We start from the raw sequence: 20,548 nt of genomic DNA on the forward strand, positions 1-20,548 counted from the left end.
TGTTGCTGTACTCCAGGTAAGTTATTGGATACAAATTTGAGAGGTGCCAATAAGTCATTCTAAAAACACTGTGGCAGTAGAGCCCCTGGCCTGTTGTCCTTATCCCTGTATTCCTCTATGCCATCAGTCGTTAACCACTGTCTTCCCGTGCAGGTAGTCTGCTCCTTCAGAATACAAAGGGCCTCTTTACACTACGTTGACGACACAAACTAGATCCAGGAGAGGTACAGTGCTCGTGTAGTGTAAATAGACAGATCTAGATTCAAATCTCTCTTTAAGAGATGTCCTAATCTACACCACATACCCCCCTCTCTGAGTGGTACAGTGTAAAGACAATGGCTCTCCAACACCACACGTCCCTGCAAGAATAACCTTTATTAACTCAACTATGTTATTACTTGCATTTTTTGCCTCTGTTAGTCAAATAGGCCACATTTTAAAAAATCCACACGTTTGTGAATCAATGCATTAGTCAATTGTGCAACATTAGTGCAATATGGTTTCGATCAGCCTTTTGTTAAAGTATGAGTCGCAACCCAAAGTGGGTAGCAGACATGTTAATGGTGGGTCTCGTTAAATGTATAATTTTTCACGAATTACTCAAATTTATTTGGCAAAGTGCAAATGCGCTCTCTGTGACAGTACGTACATATCCCAACCAGAAGCCATGGATTACAGGCAACATCCACACTGAGCAAAAATGTAGAGTTGCCACTTTCAAGGAGCGGGACTCCAATCCAGACGCATATAAGAAAGCAAACTATGCCCTCCAACAAACCATCAAACAGGCAACGCGTCAATAGAGGACTAAGATTGAATCCTACTACACTGGCTCTGATGCTCGTCAGATGTGGCAGGGCTTGCAAACTATTACGGACTACAAAGGGAACCCCAGCCATGAGCTGCCCAGATGAGGTAAATGCCTTTTATGCTCGCTTCGAGGCAAGCAACACTGAAGCATCCATGAGAGCACCAGCTGTTCCAGACAATAGTGTGATCATGCTCTCCATAGCCAATGTGAGCAAGACCTTTAAACAGGTCAACATTCAAAAGGGCGCGGGGCCAGACGGATTACCAGGAAGTGTACTCAGAGCATGCGCAGAACAACTGGCAAGTATCTTCACGGATATTTTCAACCTCTCCCTGCCTGACCGAGTCTGTAATACCTACATGTTTCAACCACCATAGTCCCTGTGCCCAAGAAAGCGAAGGTAACCTACCTAAATGATTACCGCCCCGTAGCACTCACGTCGGTATCCATGAAGTGCTTTGAAAGTCTGGTCATGGCTCACATCAACACCAACATCCCAGATAACCTAGACCCACTCCAATTCACATACAACACCAACAGATCCACAGATGACCCAATCGCACTCCACACTGCCCTTTCCCACCTGGACAAAAGGAACACCTGTGAGAATGCTGTTTGTTGACTACAGCTCAGTGTTCAACACCATAGTGCCCACAAAGCTCATAACTAAGCAAAGGACCCTGGGACTAAACTGCAGCTGGATCTGGACTTCCTGTCGGGCCGCCCCCAGGTGGTAAGGGTAGGCAACAACACATCTGCCACGCTGATCCTGCCACACTAGGGTGCGTTCTTAGTCGCCTCCTGTAGTCCCTGTTCAACCACGACTGCATGGCCAAGCATGAATCCAACACCATCATTAAGTTTGCCGATGACACAACAGTGGTAGGCCTGATCACAGACAATGATGAGACAGCCTATAGGGAGGAGGTCAGTGACCTGGCAGTGTGGTGCCAGGTTAACATCCTCTCCCTCAACGTGATCAAAACAAAGGAGATTATTGTGGACTACAGGAAAAGGAGGGCCGAACACGCCCCCATTAACATCGACGGGGCTGTAGTGGAGCAGGTTGAGAGTTTCATTTTCCTTGGTGTCCACATCACCAACGAACCATCATGGTCCAAACACACCAAAACAGTCTTGAAGAGGCCACGACAAAACCTATTCCCCCTCAGGAGACTAAAAAGTTTTGACATGGGTCCCCAGATCCTCAAAATGGTCTGCAGCTGCACCATCGAGAGTATCCTGACCGGCTGCATCACCGCTTGGCATGGCAACTGCTCGGTATCTGACCATAAGTCGCTACAGTGGGTAGTGCATACGGCCCAGTACATCACTGGGGACAAGCTTCCTGCCAGCCAGGACCTTTATACTAGGCGGTGTCAGAGGAAGGCCCAAAAAATGGTCAAAGACTCCAGTCAACCAAGTCATAGACTGTTCTCTCTGCTACTGCACGGCAAGCGGTAGCGGAGCACCAAGTCTGGGTCCAAAAGGCTCCTTAACTTCTTCGATATAGGGGGCGCTCTTTTAATTTTTGGATAAAAAAACGTTCCCGTTTTAAACAAGATATTTTGTCACAAAAAGATGCTCGACTATGCATATAATTGACAGCTTTGGAAAGAAAACACTCTGACATTTCCAAAACTGCAAAGATATTGTCTGTGAGTGCCCCAGAACTAATGCTACTGGCGAAACCAAGATGAAATTTCATACAGGAAATGCCCCATATTTTGAATGCGCTGTGCTCCAATGTCTCCTTATATGGCTGTGAATGCGCCAGGAATGAGCCTACACTTTCTGTCGTTTCCCCAAGGTGTCTGCAGCATTGTGACGTATTTGTAGGCATATCATTGGAAGATTGACCATAAGAGACTACATTTACCAGGTGTTCGCTTGGTGTCCTCCGTCAAAATTATTGCACAATCTCCAGCTGCGTCCACTTTTCCATTAGGTTCAGAGGAGAAAGGCAACTGCCACGAATGATTTATCATTAAATAGATCTGTGAAAAACACCTTGAGGATTGATTCTAAACAACGTTTGCCATGTTTCTGTCGATATTATGGAGTTAATTTGGAAAAAAGTTTGGCGTTGTAATGACTGAATTTTCGGGGGGGTTTTCTTAGCCAAACGTGATGAACAAAACAGAGCGATTTCTCCTACACAAATAATATTTTGGGAAAAACTGAACATTTGCTATCTAACTGAGAGTCTCCTCATTGAAAACATCCGAAGTTCTTCAAAGGTAAATGATTTTATTTGAATGCTTTTCTTGTTTTTGTGAAAATGTTGCCTGCTGAATGCTAGGCTTAATGCTATGCTAGCTATCAATACTCTTACACAAATGCTTGTGTAGCTATGGTTGAAAAGCATATTTTGAAAATCTGAGATGACAGTGTTGTTAACAAAAGGGTAAGCTTGTGAGCCAATATATTTATTTCATTTCATTTGCAATTTTCACAAATAGTTAACGTTGCGTTATGCTAATGAGCTTGAGGCTATGATTACGCTCCCGGATACGGGATTGCTCGACGCAAGAGGTTAACAGCTTCTACTCCCAAGCCATAAGACTGCTGAACAATTAATCAAATGGCCATCCGGACTATTTGCATTGACACACACTGTTGCTACTTGCTGTTTATTATCTATGCATCGTCACTTTACCCCCACCTACATGTACAAATTACCTTGACTAACCTGTACGCCCGCACATTGACTCGGTATCGGTACCCCCTGTATATAGCCTCGTTATTGTTACTTTTTATTTTTAAAAATTGTTTTGTTTTTTAAAAATGTTCTTAACTCTATTTCTTGAACTGCATTGTTGGTTAAGGGCTTGTAAGTAAATATTTCCCAGTAAGGTTGTTGTATTTGGCGCATGTGACAAATAACGTTTGATTAGATTTTTGTTCCGTACGCACTCTGCGAAGGGTGAAGGACACTCTGCGAAGGGCGAAGGACACTGCGTACTCGCTATAGCTTTGCTGCCATTGGTCGTCCCTGCCTCTTCTTCTTCTGTTGGGTTTATTGGTGGGTGACATCCAACGTTATGGTGCATTACACCTGAGAGTCAAAAATGTTCACAGTTCCATATCATAAAACTATATTTTATGTACAGTTAACAAGATAACATGGCGTCATACCCTGGGTTGTTCTGAATGAGCCTATGTTTGTCTAGTGTGAAGAAAAGTTACAGTGGAACACGCACCTGAATATTTGCACACCAAAATGGTTGATCTGTTTCTCTGAATTGGGGGCCTCCAGAGTGGCGCAGCGGTCTAAGGCACTGCATCTCAGTGCAAGAGGTGTCACTACAGACCATGGTTCGATTACAGGCTATATCACAAAAGGCTGTGATTGGGAATTGGCCCAGCGTAATCCGGGGTAGGGTTTGGCTGGGTTGCTGCACCAATACCATCAATACTATAACCCTCTCCAAAACAACTAAACCCTGCACCTTAAATCAGAACACATCCTTGGGTAAGTAGGGGGTGTTAAAATGACGGGCCATGGAACATGGTTTGGCAGGCAGGGACACTGTGGAATGAGGATTCGGCACCTGGGTAACAGCCCCCTCCTGTACCCACTACCCATTCCATTCTCCCTCAGCATGGAGGGCAAGTGGGGACAACCATCCCAGGAGGAAAAGAGAGAAGGACATCTTTCTCTGGTGTGTAATATCACATCAAGTACTGACCAGGGAAATACATTAAAAAAAAACATTATTCTTTATTGACATGTTAAGAAAGACACCATGTTGCAGCATAAGGATAGCTTGACTTTTCTTTGGGCAGCCAGACAGTGTTGAACTCAACAGTACATCATCACAGACCATGGAGCTCAGACCCAGGCCCACATCATCATAACACCAGACCAGACCATGGAGCTCAGGCCCAGGCCCACATCATCATAACACCAGACCAGACCATGGAGCTCAGGCCCAGGCCCACATCATCATAACACCAGACCAGACCATGGAGCTCAGGCCCAGGCCCACATCATCATAACACCAGACCAGACCATGGAGCTCAGGCCCAGGCCCACATCATCATAACACCAGACCAGACCATGGAGCTCAGGCCCAGGCCCACATCATCATAACACCAGACCAGACCATGGAGCTCAGGCCCAGGCCCACATCATCATAACACCAGACCAGACCATGGAGCTCAGGCCCAGGCCCACATCATCATAACACCAGACCAGACCGTGGCTGAGCCCTCCGTCTGTCTCCCCTGAGAGGAACAGGAAGTCGAATAAATAGTCTTCCCTCCTTTTCTGTCCCACAGAGCAGAGTGCATATTACACTATATGACACTACATATTAAACTATCATCACATGTACTTCAGCATTCAGTTACACACAACATTCACACTTATGTTGTGTGGCTGGTGCCTATATAGTGTGTCTGTGTGTATGTGCATGTTCACATAGATACGATCAGATTGTACTTTTGTACACATGTTTAACGCTATGCACTGGTTGTTGAATATTACAATTGTTTGTAACTTCAAATGACATTGTAAAAATAAATATTGGGTCCATATCAGTAGACTATGTCGTGTACACGCAGTTTCCTTTTGAGATAATCCACTTTTCCTGTATCAACCTGTCTCACACTCTTTCCTGTATCAATCTGTCTCACACTCTTTCCTGTATCAATCTGTCTCACACTCTTTCCTGTATCAACCTGTCTCACACTCTTTCCTGTATCAACCTGTCTCACACTCTTTCCTGTATCAATCTGTCTCACATTATTTCCTGTATCAACCTGTCTCACACTCTTTCCTGTATCAACCTGTCTCACACTCTTTCCTGTATCAACCTGTCTCACACTCTTTCCTGTATCAATCTGTCTCACATTATTTCCTGTATCAATCTGTCTCACACTCTTTCCTGTATCAACCTGTCTCACACTCTTTCCTGTATCAACCTGTCTCACACTCTTTCCTGTGTCAATCTGTCTCACACTCTTTCCTGTATCAACCTGTCTCACACTCTTTCCTGTATCAATCTGTCTCACACTCTTTCCTGTATCAACCTGTCTCACACTCTTTCCTGTATCAACCTGTCTCACACTCTTTCCTGTATCAATCTGTCTCACACTCTTTCCTGTATCAACCTGTCTCACACTCTTTCCTGTATCAATCTGTCTCACACTCTTTCCTGTATCAATCTGTCTCACACTCTTTCCTGTATCAACCTGTCTCACACTCTTTCCTGTATCAACCTGTCTCACACTCTTTCCTGTATCAATCTGTCTCACACTCTTTCCTGTATCAACCTGTCTCACACTCTTTCCTGTATCAACCTGTCTCACACTCTTTCCTGTATCAACCTGTCTCACACTCTTTCCTGTATCAACCTGTCTCACACTCTTTCCTGTATCAATCTGTCTCACACTCTTTCCTGTATCAACCTGTCTCACACTCTTTCCTGTATCAACCTGTCTCACACTCTTTCCTGTATCAACCTGTCTCACACTCTTTCCTGTATCAACCTGTCTCACACTCTTTCCTGTATCAACCTGTCTCACACTCTTTCCTGTATCAACCTGTCTCACATTATTTCCTGTATCAATCTGTCTCACACTCTTTCCTGTATCAACCTGTCTCACACTCTTTCCTGTATCAATCTGTCTCACACTCTTTCCTGTATCAACCTGTCTCACACTCTTTCCTGTATCAACCTGTCTCACACTCTTTCCTGTATCAATCTGTCTCACACTCTTTCCTGTATCAACCTGTCTCACACTCTTTCCTGTATCAACCTGTCTCACACTCTTTCCTGTATCAACCTGTCTCACACTCTTTCCTGTATCAATCTGTCTCACACTCTTTCCTGTATCAATCTGTCTCACACTCTTTCCTGTATCAACCTGTCTCACACTCTTTCCTGTATCAACCTGTCTCACACTCTTTCCTGTATCAATCTGTCTCACACTCTTTCCTGTATCAACCTGTCTCACACTCTTTCCTGTATCAATCTGTCTCACACTCTTTCCTGTATCAATCTGTCTCACACTCTTTCCTGTATCAACCTGTCTCACCAGACCGTCCTGATCCCTCTTCCATTGAGCCGCGTGTCTCTCCTCCAACCCCAGACAGCAACCTACTCATCCAACCTACACTTACCTCAACCCTCCACTAGACTATCTTTGTCATCCGTGCCCAGACATATACCTTGTTCACTGAATAAAAAGTAGACTAACTGAACCAATGCAACCATGTTTGATTAGAGACCGTGTTCAATTGTGGTGCAGAAAACGCCGACACAGTATACAGCTATAGACGATACTCTATCACTGACCTGAACATGTTTGTTTCAACGGTGAGTCGTGAGTATAGGTGATTGTGCTTTGTTGAGAAGAGGATTCATATTAACTTTGACTTGTGTGCTTGACAGCAACGGTATTAATTAACAGTTTTACAGACAAGGTTACAAGAAAGAAAAACAGGTTCTTTTACAGAAGCTTTCATGTTTCACAGTATCAATGAAGTCCCCCCCCTCACACACACACACACACACACACACACACACACACACACACACACACACACACACACACACACACACACACACACACACACACACCCCTGAATGTGTGAGAGCTGTGAAACACCCAGAGCCTTTTCTTGCATCATTAGATTCTGTAAATTCAGAACAGGGCCCTGGACCCCTGTGCAGACAGAACCGGGCCTGGACCCCTGTGCAGACAGAACAGGGCCTGGACCCCTGTGCAGACAGAACAGGGCCCTGGACCCCTGTGCAGACAAAACAGGGCCTGGACCCCTGTGCAGACGGAACAGGGCCCTGGACCCCTGTGCAGACGGAACAGGGCCTGGACCCCTGTGCAGACAGAACAGGGCCTGGACCCCTGTGCAGACAGAACAGGGCCTGGACCCCTGTGCAGACAGAACAGGGCCTGGACCCCTGTGCAGAGAGAACAGGGCCTGGACCCCTGTGCAGACAGAACAGGGCCTGGACCCCTGTGCAGACGGAACAGGGCCCTGGACCCCTGTGCAGACAAAACAGGGCCTGGACCCCTGTGCAGACAGAACAGGGCCTGGACCCCTGTGCAGACAGAACAGGGCCTGGACCCCTGTGCAGAGAGAACGGGCCTGGACCCCTGTGTAGACATAACAGGGCCCTGGACCCCTGTGCAGAGAGAACGGGGCCCTGGACTCTAAACACAGCCTCAGAAGTACCTGTATTTCAGACAGACAGTGACAGCAGGAATCACAGCATCTGGTCAACATCACCATCATCCTCAGCATTCAGTCATTTCTACCACAGCCATTATTGCTTTGAATATTTGTTTAGAGGAGTGTGATTTCTGGTCCTTCATCTCTTCTAAGAAATTATACTATACATGCCGTAAGGCAACACAATACAGAATGACAATGTCCTCCTGGAAAATATGTACCCCTCAATGGTCTGTGAGATTTATCAATAAATACAAAACAACCTGTGTTAGGCCTGGGTATCATTCCAGAGCCTCCCCCTCCTGTCTCTTTCCTCTAGGCCTGGGTATCATTCCAGAGCCTCCCCCTCCTGTCTCTTTCCTCTAGGCCTGGGTATCATTCCAGAGCCTCCCCCTCCTGTCTCTTTCCTCTAGGCCTGGGTATCATTCCAGAGCCTCCCCCTCGTGTCTCTTTCCTCTAGGCCTGGGTATCATTCCAGAGCCTCCCCCTCCTGTCTCTTTCCTCTAGGCCTGGGTATCATTCCAGAGCCTCCCCCTCCTGTCTCTTTCCTCTAGGCCTGGGTATCATTCCAGAGCCTCCCCCTCCTGTCTCTTTCCTCTAGGCCTGGGTATCATTCCAGAGCCTCCCCCTCGTGTCTCTTTCCTCTAGGCCTGGGTATCATTCCAGAGCCTCCCCCTCCTGTCTCTTTCCTCTAGGCCTGGGTATCATTCCAGAGCCTCCCCCTCCTGTCTCTTTCCTCTAGGCCTGGGTATCATTCCAGAGCCTCCCCCTCCCGTCTCTTTCCTCTAAACGTTGGACACAGCGTCCCGCGCCTGCCGGATCCCGTACAGCCACTTGATGACACGAGCGTTCCTCTCGATGATTGAGATTCCATAGGGGACACGCTCCCCGGGTCGGGCAGGACCCTCCTCGCCCTCCACCTCCCCTTGTTCCCGCGCCTGCTCACACTCAGAGCTGGGGGTGCTGGCGCTGCGCAGCTTGGACACAGACACAATGTCTGAGCTGGCCCTGGCGAAACGCTCCACTCCCCCCATGCCCTCTACCTCCTCTGGGTGCAGCCCACAGTAGTTGAAGAAGCGCTCCAGGTCGGCTGTGGCTCGTGAGTACCGGTCGCTCAGGTCAGACTTGGAGCGGTGTAGGGAGGGGTGTTTCCGGGCCGAGCCGGGGCGAGACCCCCTGGAGCTGGCTGAGGACAGGCGGGTGAAAGCAGGGGAGGCTGGGGGCATCACGCCGGCCCGGATCAGCATGGGGCTGGGAGGCAGGCAGGTTGGGGGAGAGGGCAAAGCCTGGGTGGGGGTGAGAGGCTGGGGCTTGGCCTGCTGTGAGGGTGGTGGTGATGGGGCCTGGAGCTGAGCCACCTGGGGCTGGGAAGTTTGTCTGGGCTTGATCTGAGGCTGAAACTGGGTCCTCTGGGGCTTCCTCGGCTCAGCCTGGGGCCTCACATCCACCCTGCGCACCGTCACGGAGTTAGGAGAGCTGTAGGGCGCTGGCACCCCCACCCTGATGCCCCGTGCTGGGACAGGGGGCGGCCGCTGGCTGGGCTCGGCAGGGCAGGTCTGGCTGTTGTTGTTGAGGGGAGAGGAGGTGGAAGAAGAGGAGGTGGTGGAGGAGGAGGTGTTGCAGTTATTAACAGGTTTAAGGTTGCTCAGGACTCGATTGCTCCTCTCCCGGTCAGCTGAGAGACCATTCTCCATGCTGTTCCCCCCAGATGAAGGAGAGGAGGTGTAGGGCGAGGAGGGGACGGAAGATGGGGAGCAGAGAAGGGGTCCATCACACACATTGTTGATGAGGTTGTTGAGGATCTCCAGGTTAAGAGGTGGTCCCCTCCGCCACCCTATCCCTCCTGTCCCTCCTCCGTTCTCTGAGTCGGCAGGCCGCCGCGGAACCTTGCGGGCCGGGGGGGCGTTGATCCGACACTGCAGCATCATGCCCGGGGACAGCAGAGGCTTGCGGATGATGGGTGGTTTGACAGGCTCCTGCCTGGTGAGCACCACCTGCTGGCTCTTCACATACTTGGCCTTGTCCGCCTCCAGACGCTCCACCGCGCTCAGCTTACGGGCTCCAGGCTCCGCGGGCCTCCGGAAGTAGTCGGGTCCCTTGTTGAGGATACGGAAAGGCATGGCTGAGGTGAAGGGGACCCCCGCCAGACGCTCGTCTGAGGGTCGGAGGGTCTCTACAGGCATTCTGGGGCTGTGAAGGAGGAACAGAGCGTTAGGAAAAGAGGGTGAGAAGGGGAGGGGGGGGTAATGTTCAACATCCTTGTTGTGCTCTCAAATGTCCTAAACCAGAGAAAATAGGAATCTTCTAATCCCCCTTTACCCCCCAGTCTCCTCTTCTCCCTCCCACCCAACACCTTTAACTATCTTACTGGCTCGTCTGCTGCTGTTCGTCCTCCTCTCTTCACGTCGTTCCTCTGGTCTATTGTCTGTCCTCTTCGCAGTCTTCCTCACTGAAAGGCTTCTTGTGGGACAGAGTCACCATGGCTCGCACACCACATCAGTCCGGCTCAGTGACCCAACGGGGGCATATCCTGGGGTGCTGGTTGGTCCCTTTAACTAAATCACACAGCAGAAAACTGTCAGACTGTCTGAGCGACTAAATCTCCTGATCCCGCTCCGTCTGTCCGGTCCTCCCACTATCCTCAAACGCAGCGGATCAACTGGCAGCTCCACAGATTCCCAGGGTCCCCGGAGTGATGCTCCAGCAGGGCTCCTGGAGAGGAGAGACAGAGCGAGGAAGACTGTGTCAGACCGATAGGACTTCCTGTTCTGTTACTGCTCCACATTAACACAAGCACACAGGAGCACTCTAAAGGAAAGGAGAGCAGACAGCCCAGCTTTAATATGCCATCTGACTCCTCCCCTAAACACGCTCACAGCCTCTGGGTGACAGGGTCCCACAGCAGCCAATCACAGGCCAGACAGGGAATCTCAGCAGGGCAGGGAGGAGGGGTAGAGGGTGGGAGCTGCACTGCTATTGGCTGTAGTCAAAGGATTGACCAATTGCACCCCTCCCCCACTGACAACAAAACACAGACTGAATTTTCATTCAAATTAAATTACTTGAAAGGGAGAATCATTATTTTTTTTAAAGGAGAGAGAGAGAAAGTGGGAAAAACAGCTGAAATATTTTACATTCAGTTGCATCAAACACTGCAGGATCTTAGGAAATCATTTCAACTTCCTCAATTACTCCACTCGTTCTGTTCTTTGTTCAACACCACAAGACAGACAGTGAGAGAAAGTCTTTGTGATGAAATATGGGCAGGTCAAACCTGTCAAGGCAGATGATAGGAATATGATATATATATACCCTCCACAACAACCAAACCTGATCCTCTAAATCCCAGTACAACAAACACTCTGGCACACCACCACCTCTTCCTGGTAACGATGAGCCCTTTTTTAATACTCCTAATGCATGACTGGAGAAAAAAAGAGAATTGCTCCATTGCTGTTCTGGTCTCACAGCAGATTACAGCTCTCATCCACCACTTAGTTCTGCTGTTCTGGTCTCACAGCAGATTACAGCTCTCATCCACCACTTAGTTCTGCTGTTCTGGTCTCACAGCAGATTACAGCTCTCATCCACCACTTAGTTCTGCTGTTCTGGTCTCACAGCAGATTACAGCTCTCATCCACCACTTAGTTCTGCTGTTCTGGTCTCACAGCAGATTACAGCTCTCATCCACCACTTAGTTCTGCTGTTCTGGTCTCACAGCAGATTACAGCTCTCATCCACCACTTAGTTCTGCTGTTCTGGTCTCACAGCAGATTACAGCTCTCATCCACCACTTAGTTCTGCTGTTCTGGTCTCACAGCAGATTACAGCTCTCATCCACCACTTAGTTCTGCTGTTCTGGTCTCACAGCAGATTACAGCTCTCATCCACCACTTAGTTCTGCTGTTCTGGTCTCACAGCAGATTACAGCTCTCATCCACCACTTAGTTCTGCTGTTCTGGTCTCACAGCAGATTACAGCTCTCATCCACCACTTAGTTCTGCTGTTCTGGTCTCACAGCAGATTACAGCTCTCATCCACCACTTAGTTCTGCTGTTCTGGTCTCACAGCAGATTACAGCTCTCATCCACCACTTAGTTCTGCTGTTCTGGTCTCACAGCAGATTACAGCTCTCATCCACCACTTAGTTCTCCTCTTTTCTTCATCCCCAGTTTCAGAGGAATTGAAAAGCAATTCCGTTTTTTTTTTTTTTTTTTGTCTTCACACATCTTTTTTTCATTACAGTTACACCATCAAACTCCCGGATTACATCACACTAAGGTCTACCGGGTTCATCTCTTTCCCCTTCGTCATCGTCATCATCAACATGACCATATTCATCCGTCAATTTTTTTATGAATCTTTTTAAAGCCTTGCTGTCTCCCAGAGCCCAAGTAGCATCAGAGAGAGAAAGCAGGGCCGGCTGGTACCAGGCAGCTCAGACTACTGTAATTCACCTCACACTGCTCCTCTGTATGTGACAAACTAAAGAAGAACTCTCCCCCCATATAGACATTAGAGTCCCAGTAGTAAAATCCTTCACTAATCTAGCTACATCCTGTATTAAAATAATCACGTGAAATATCACATGACCCTGATTCTACCAATCAGGAGAAGGGATGGATATACAAATATTGGAGTTGAATGGTTAGTCAGCAAATAAACAGTAAGAAAAGATCAGCAATGGTGTTGAAGCATGGAGAGAGGACAGAAGAGGACAAGTTACTGTATGTTGAAGCATGGAGTGAGGACAGAAGAGGACAGGTTATGTTGAAGCATGGAGAGAGGACAGAAGAGGACAAGTTACTGTATGTTGAAGCATGGAGAGAGGACAGAAGAGGACAAGTTACTGTATGTTGAAGCATGGAGAGAGGACAGAAGAGGACAGGTTATGTTGAAGCATGGAGAGAGGACAGAAGAGGACAAGTTACTGTATGTTGAAGCATGGCGAGAGGACAGAAGAGGACAGGTTATGTTGAAGCATGGAGAGAGGACAGAAGAGGACAAGTTACTGTATGTTGAAGCATGGCGAGAGGACAGAAGAGGACAAGTTACTGTATGTTGAAGCATGGCGAGAGGACAGAAGAGGACAAGTTACTGTAAGTTGAAGCATGGATAGAGGACAGAAGAGGACAGGTTATGTCGAAATGTAGATGTCAGTCCCCACACAGAAAGGACATGACTATAATCATGATATTGGCACATAAAACAAGGTTGAATTGTCTTGTGTAGCTCAGTCTCTCCTCACACACTGCTGTCCCGAAGAGGCAGGTCTTTTAATAGCTGGCCCAGTTGCTCAGGCAGAGTGTTGACTGGGTGAAGTGGGAGGCTAGCAGGCAGGCAGGCAGGCTCTCTAGTGTCTGGGCTTTACCTGACCCAGTCATCATTCACATCCAGAGATACTGTGGAGCCATGATGCAGCCCTACAGGCCCAGAGACATACACACAAGGACAGGACACTGTCAAACACTCACAGACAGTGATCATTCCAGAACACACTCAACCCAGATTCTTGTTCAGATGAGAGACTTAGTAACGCCCCCCCATCTCCTTTTCTCACTCCTGACCTAATCAACTGCCCAGTTAACTGGCACACTCATGCTATGCTATTGTGTGATTAGCATTCTTGTATGGTTAGCATACTGGGTGTAATCACACCAACAAATGAGTCTCATTGTTCCGGTGGTAATTAGGGTAAACCCCTCCTGTTCCTGGTGATAAAACAGAGGGTTAATCTTTTCTCCCTAGACGCTGCCTCCAGCCCATTCAAACCCAGCCTAACTGGTGGTGTTATCCTCAAATCCACTCGCTTTGTTATCTGTGGCCCCAGCCAGCAATACGGCCATGAATACCAAATACTGTGCACTAAGAAGGGAGGTGTCGAAACACAACCCACCAACCCTGGGGCGGCAGGGTAGCCTAGTGGTTAGAGCGTTGGACTAGTAACCGAAAGGTTGCAAGTTCAAATCCCCGAGCTGACAAGGTACAAATCTGTCGTTCTGCCCTTGAACAGGCAGTTAACCGTTCCTAGGTGGAAAATAAGAATTTGTTCTTAACTGACTTGCCTAGTAAAATAAAGGTAAATAATAATAATAAAAAATCTCCTCCTGAAGCAATGGCTAGTGGCATTCAGAGGTGACCCCCACACCAATGGCCCGCCAGAGTCTCACGTTGATACATCTCCATTGTTATTGTGTTTCTATCAGGACAGTGACACTAAAGGCTTGGGGTGAACAGGATCAACAAGCATCTTTCAAAATTGTTGTTTTGTGTGAAGGTGTTAAGGTTCAGAGTTGGCCATTGTTATGTAAATGCAGGGTGGTAATAGGGGAGGAGGGACTGAACACACTCAACCCAGAGGACAGACCTAATCCCTGGTGGAGCTAAACCCTGGTGGAGCTAAACCCTGGTGGAGCTAATCCCTGGTGGAGCTAAACCCTGGTGGAGCTAATCCCTGGTGGACCTAATCCCTGGTGGACCTAATCCCTGGTGGGGCTAAATCCCTGGTGGGGCTAAATCCCTGGTGGACATAATCCCTGGTGGACATAATCCCTGGTGGAGCTAAATCCCTGGTGGGGCTAAATCCCAGGTGGACTTATCCCTGGTGGAGCTAAATCCCTGGTAGAGCTAAATCCCTGGTGGACCTAAACCCTGGTGGACCTAAATCCCTGGTGGAGCTAAATACCAGGTAGAACTAAAACCCTGGCGGAGCTAAATCCCTGGTAGAGCTAAATACCTGGTGGACCTAAACCCTGGTGGACCTAATCCCTGGTGGAGCTAAATACCAGGTAGAGCTAAAACCCTGGTGGAGCTAAACCCTGGTGGACCTAATCCCTGGTGGAGCTAAACCCTGGTGGAGCTAAACCCTGGTGGACCTAAATCCCTGGTGGAGCTAAATACCAGGTAGAGCTAAAACCCTGGTGGAGCTAAATCCCTGGTGGAGCTAAATCCCTGGTGGACCTAAACCCTGGTGGACCTAATCCCTGGTGGAGCTAAATACCAGGTAGAGCTAAAGCCCTGGTGGAGCTAAACCCTGGTGGACCTAATCCCTGGTGGAGCTAAACCCTGGTGGAGCTAAACCCTGGTGGACCTAAATCCCTGGTGGAGCTAAATACCAGGTAGAGCTAAAACCCTGGTGGAGCTAAATCCCTGGTGGAGCTAAATCCCTGGTGGACCTAAACCCTGGTGGACCTAATCCCTGGTGGAGCTAAATACCAGGTAGAGCTAAAACCCTGGTGGAGCTAAACCCTGGTGGACCTAATCCCTGGTGGAGCTAAACCCTGGTGGAGCTAAACCCTGGTGGACCTAAACCCTGGTGGACCTAAACCCTGGTGGACCTAAATCCCTGGTGGAGCTAAATCCCTGGTGGAGCTAAATCCCTTGTAGAGCTAAACATAGAGACACTGAGATCTGCCATTTGTCCACATTAGTCCACGAGAACAATTTTTTTTAAAGAGAATATTTCAAAAGCCCTCATCATCAGTCACGATGTTGACACAGGCGTTGTGACGTAACCTTTGCCCTCAACTCTGCTTCACCTGCAAACAACTGACGATTAGACAGCGTTCCACATATTCCTAAATTACCCTAAAACATCTATAGTGCTCCAACTCAATCTATCATCATACTGTTCACAACCATTCATGTTCCTCTGACATTCCTAAGCCTAGGGCTCAGTCCCCAGCCCTGCTAATCTTAGGTAACACAGTATAGACAATTCCACAGGCCTTTACTGTGGTAGTAAAACAGCCTAAGAGGAGAGAGAAATGGAGCACAGAGCAATGAATGCATTACAAAGATATGCAGGCACGGGCGCAATCACAAACATATCCATAGTCAGCCAGCCAGTCAGCCAGCCAGTCAGCCAGCCAGTCAGTCAGCCAGCCAGCCAGTCAGTCAGTCAGTCAGTCAGTCAGTCAGTCAGTCAGTCAGCCAGCCAGCCAGTCAGCCAGCCAGCCAGCCAGCCAGTCAGCCAGCCAGCCAGCCAGTCAGCCAGCCAGCCAGCCAGCCAGCCAGTCAGCCAGTCAGCCAGCCAGCCAGCCAGCCAGCCAGCCAGTCAGCCAGCCAGCCAGCCAGCCAGTCAGCCAGCCAGCCAGCTAGTCAGCCAGCCAGCCAGTCAGCCAGCCAGTCAGCCAGCCAGCCAGCCAGCCAGCCAGTCAGCCAGCCAGCCAGCCAGCCAGCCAGTCACCCAGTAATCACAGAGATGTGATTCTGGAGGAGAGAGTGGCCAGGCTGAGTCACCAGCTGGTGCCTCCTTTTGGCTTTGCCAGAGAACCCACTTTCCCCCCAGACACACAGATCTCAGTCTTCATCCAATGATTAACCCCTGGAATCCCAGATCTCAGTCTTCATCCAATGATTAACCCCTGGAATCCCAGATCTCAGTCTTCATCCAATGATTAACCCCGGGAATCCCAGGTTGTTTCACCATAGGCAGGCAGAGAGCCTCTCAAAGTCCAAAGTGTGCAGGAGAGAGTGGGGCAGTTTGTTTGTTGCAACTGACGGCCTGAGGATATTACGACCTCTACGGTGCATTAGAAAATATTCAGACCCCTTTACTTTTTCCACATTTTGTTTTACGTTACAGTGGATTACATTACTATATTTACACATCAATCTACACACAATATCCCACAATGACAAAGCCAAAACAGGTTTTTAGAAAAACCTTACAGAGCTTGAGAGGATCTGTAGAGAAGAATGGGAGAAACTCCCCAAATACAGGTGTGCCAAGCGTGTGGCGTCATACCCAAGAAGACTCGAGGCTGTAATCGCTGCCAAAGGTGCTTCAACAAAGTACTGAGTAAAAGGTCTGAATGCTTATGTAAAAAAACACACACAAAAAACATCGACTGGTGCAGAAATGTCTGAATCTGTTTTTGCTTCATCATTGTGAGTTCAGGCTGTAAGGGCTCTGAATCCTTTCCCAATGCCCTGTACACACTAGTCTATACACAGGCTGGCAACAGAGACCACCCGCCAACCTGTGGATCTGACTTAAAGCTACATTGTCCCAGTTCGGTATTACAACTGTCCGAACTACATCATTATCACCAGCATGATCCGTCTTCAACATTCTCATTCTGGAATGCATGGTTGCCAAGTGTTTACATTTCAATTCTTCCACTGCCATACATACTTTCACCCGACTACGGCGAGAGACGGTTGTCTTCGAGCAGAGTTGCCATATGTTATAATCAAGGCCAGTATTTTTTAGGAACATTCCAGCAACAATGAGGCCACGGGGAGCCAGAGACGAGAAGACACAGACAGAAAGGATGGTCTCTGTGTCTGCATAGATAGTAGTCTCCACAGGAGTTATTTTTTTAATAACATTTGTTCAGCCAACTTACAACAAATGTATCGAGGTTAGTTTCAAATGTGCTTCTGATTAATAGAAATGTCACTTACATGTCTGGAGTACAAAAAAGTTATTTCCATTGAGTCAAAGTTTGGTTACCTCAACTAACAGAGACCAAAGCCTCCTAACAATAGAAGCACACGGACACAAACCACGTCTAAACTCTGACTGTTTGATCTGCTCGTTCAGACAGTCCCAGTTTACTTACTTGGAATCTCCAGTGGAGTCTCAGAGACCTGGAACAGAACACTCCCTGGGACACTGAAGATTCCTCTCGTCTCAGTGAAAAGCTGGCTATGAGAATGTAGATCATGAGTCTGTCTTGTGAGCATGTGCTGAGTGCTGTCTGAAGACAAGCCTTTAAAAGGCTGGCTCACTCCTCCTCCTGCTCTCACTCCTCCTCCTGCTCTCACTCCTCCTCCTGCTCTCACTCCTCCTCCTGCTCTCTCACTCCTCCTCCTGCTCTCACTCCTCCTCCTGCTCTCACTCCTCCTCCTGCTCTCTCACTCCTCCTCCTGCTCTCACTCCTCATCCTGCTCTCACTCCTCCACCTGCTCTCACTCCTCCTCCTGCTCTCACTCCTCCTGCTCTCACTCCTCCTCCTGCTCTCACTCCTCCTCCTGCTCTCACTCCTCATCCTGCTCTCTCACTCCTCCTCCTGCTCTCACTCCTCCTCCTGCTCTCACTCCTCCTCCTGCTCTCACTCCTCCTCCTGCTCTCTCACTCCTCCTCCTGCTCTCACTCCTCCTCCTGCTCTCTCACTCCTCCTCCTGCTTTCACTCCTCCTCCTGCTCTCACTCCTCCTCCTGCTCTCACTCCTCCTCCTGCTCTCTCACTCCTCCTCCTGCTCTCTCACTCCTCCTCCTGCTCTCACTCCTCCTCCTGCTCTCACTCCTTCTCCTGCTCTCACTCCTCCTCCTGCTCTCTCACTCCTCCTCCTGCTCTCACTCCTCCTCCTGCTCTCACTCCTCCTCCTGCTCTCTCACTCCTCCTCCTGCTCTCTCACTCCTCCTCCTGCTCTCACTCCTCCTCCTGCTCTCACTCCTTCTCCTGCTCTCACTCCTCCTCCTGCTCTCTCACTCCTCCTCCTGCTCTCACTCCTCCTCCTGCTCTCACTCCTCCTCCTGCTCTCTCACTCCTCCTCCTGCTCTCTCACTCCTCCTCCTGCTCTCACTCCTCCTCCTGCTCTCACTCCTTCTCCTGCTCTCACTCCTCCTCCTGCTCTCTCACTCCTCCTCCTGCTCTCACTCCTCCTCCTGCTCTCACTCCTCCTCCTGCTCTCACTCCTCCTCCTGCTCTCTCACTCCTCCTCCTGCTCTCACTCCTCCTCCTGCTCTCACTCCTCCTCCTGCTCTCACTCCTCCTGCTGCTCTCACTCCTCCTCCTGCTCTCACTTCTCCTCCTGCTCTCACTCCTCCTCCTGCTCTCTCACTCCTCCTCCTGCTCTCACTCCTCCTCCTGCTCTCACTCCTCCTCCTGCTCTCTCACTCCTCCTCCTGCTCTCTCACTCCTCCTCCTGCTCTCACTCCTCCTCCTGCTCTCACTCCTCCTCCTGCTCTCACTCCTCCTCCTGCTCTCACTCCTTCTCCTGCTCTCACTCCTCCTCCTGCTCTCTTACTCCTCCTCCTGCTCTCACTCCTCCTCCTGCTCTCACTCCTCCTCCTGCTCTCACTCCTCCTCCTGCTCTCACTCCTCCTCCTGCTCTCACTCCTCCTGCTGCTCTCACTCCTCCTCCTGCTCTCACTCCTCCTCCTGCTCTCACTCCTCCTCCTGCTCTCACTCCTCCTCCTGCTCTCACTCCTCCTCCTGCTCTCTCACTCCTCCTCCTGCTCTCACTTCTCCTCCTGCTCTCACTCCTCCTCCTGCTCTCACTCCTCCTCCTGCTCTCACTCCTCCTGCTGCTCTCACTCCTCCTCCTGCTCTCACTCCTCCTCCTGCTCTCACTCCTCCTCCTGCTCTCACTCCTCCTCCTGCTCTCACTCCTCCTCCTGCTCTCTCACTCCTCCTCCTGCTCTCACTCCTCCTCCTGCTCTCACTCCTCCTGCTGCTCTCACTCCTCCTCCTGCTCTCACTCCTCCTCCTGCTCTCACTCCTCCTCCTGCTCTCACTCCTCCTGCTGCTCTCACTCCTCCTCCTGCTCTCACTCCTCCTCCTGCTCTCACTCCTCCTCCTGCTCTCTCACTCCTCCTCCTGCTCTCACTCCTCCTCCTGCTCTCACTCCTCCTCCTGCTCTCACTCCTCCTGCTGCTCTCACTCCTCCTCCTGCTCTCTCACTCCTCCTCCTGCTCTCACTCCTCCTCCTGCTCTCACTCCTCCTCCTGCTCTCACTCCTCCTCCTGCTCTCACTCCTCCTCCTGCTCTCACTCCTCCTCCTGCTCTCACTCCTCCACCTGCTCTCACTCCTCCTCCTGCTCTCTCACTCCTCCTCCTGCTTTCACTCCTCCTCCTGCTCTCACTCCTCCTCCTGCTCTCTCACTCCTCCTCCTGCTCTCTCACTCCTCCTCCTGCTCTCACTCCTCCTCCTGCTCTCACTCCTCCTCCTGCTCTCACTCCTGCTCCTGCTCTCACTCCGCCTCCTGCTCTCACTCCTCCTCCTGCTCTCACTTCTCCTCCTGCTCTCACTCCTCCTCCTGCTCTCACTCCTCCTCCTGCTCTCACTCCTGCTCCTGCTCTCTCACTCCTCCTCCTGCTCTCACTCCGCCTCCTGCTCTCACTCCTCCACCTGCTCTCACTCCTCCTCCTGCTCTCACTCCTATTCCTGCTCTCACTCCTCCTCCTGCTCTCACTCCTCCTCCTGCTCTCACTCCTCCTCCTGCTCTCTCACTCCTCCTCCTGCTCTCTCACTCCTCCTCCTGCTCTCACTCCTCCTCCTGCTCTCTCACTCCTCCTCCTGCTCTCACTTCTCCTCCTGCTCTCACTCCTCCTCCTGCTCTCACTCCTGCTCCTGCTCTCACTCCTCCTCCTGCTCTCACTCCTCCTCCTGCTCTCACTCCTCCTCCTGCTCTCACTTCTCCTCCTGCTCTCACTCCTCCTCCTGCTCTCACTCCTGCTCCTGCTCTCACTCCTCCTCCTGCTCTCACTCCTCCTCCTGCTCTCACTCCTCCTCCTGCTCTCTCACTCCTCCTCCTGCTCTCTCACTCCTCCTCCTGCTCTCACTCCTCCTCCTGCTCTCACT

General features: G+C 49.9%; 1 protein-coding gene across 2 annotated transcripts; it reads right to left on the reverse strand.

Moving 5' to 3' along the window:
* Positions 1-4,511: 4,511 nt before the first annotated feature.
* On the reverse strand, positions 4,512-17,756 carry LOC135527772 (protein FAM110A-like). 2 transcript variants are annotated; one of them, XM_064956327.1, is made up of 3 exons: positions 17,582-17,756; positions 10,381-10,724; positions 4,512-10,202 (listed from the first exon to the last, which is right to left on the reverse strand). In XM_064956327.1, the coding sequence occupies exon 3, from the start codon at positions 10,193-10,195 to the stop codon at positions 8,798-8,800; it is 1,398 nt and encodes a 465-aa protein (XP_064812399.1). In that variant the 5' UTR covers positions 10,196-10,202; positions 10,381-10,724; positions 17,582-17,756; the 3' UTR covers positions 4,512-8,797. The 2 variants fall into 2 exon arrangements, with proteins under 2 accessions (XP_064812399.1, XP_064812400.1); XM_064956328.1 differs by lacking the exon at positions 17,582-17,756 and adding an exon at positions 17,424-17,550.
* Positions 17,757-20,548: the final 2,792 nt, after the last annotated feature.

Source organism: Oncorhynchus masou, chromosome 33 (genome assembly GCF_036934945.1).
Source record: "Oncorhynchus masou masou isolate Uvic2021 chromosome 33, UVic_Omas_1.1, whole genome shotgun sequence".
Taxonomy (NCBI): Eukaryota; Metazoa; Chordata; class Actinopteri; order Salmoniformes; family Salmonidae; genus Oncorhynchus; species Oncorhynchus masou.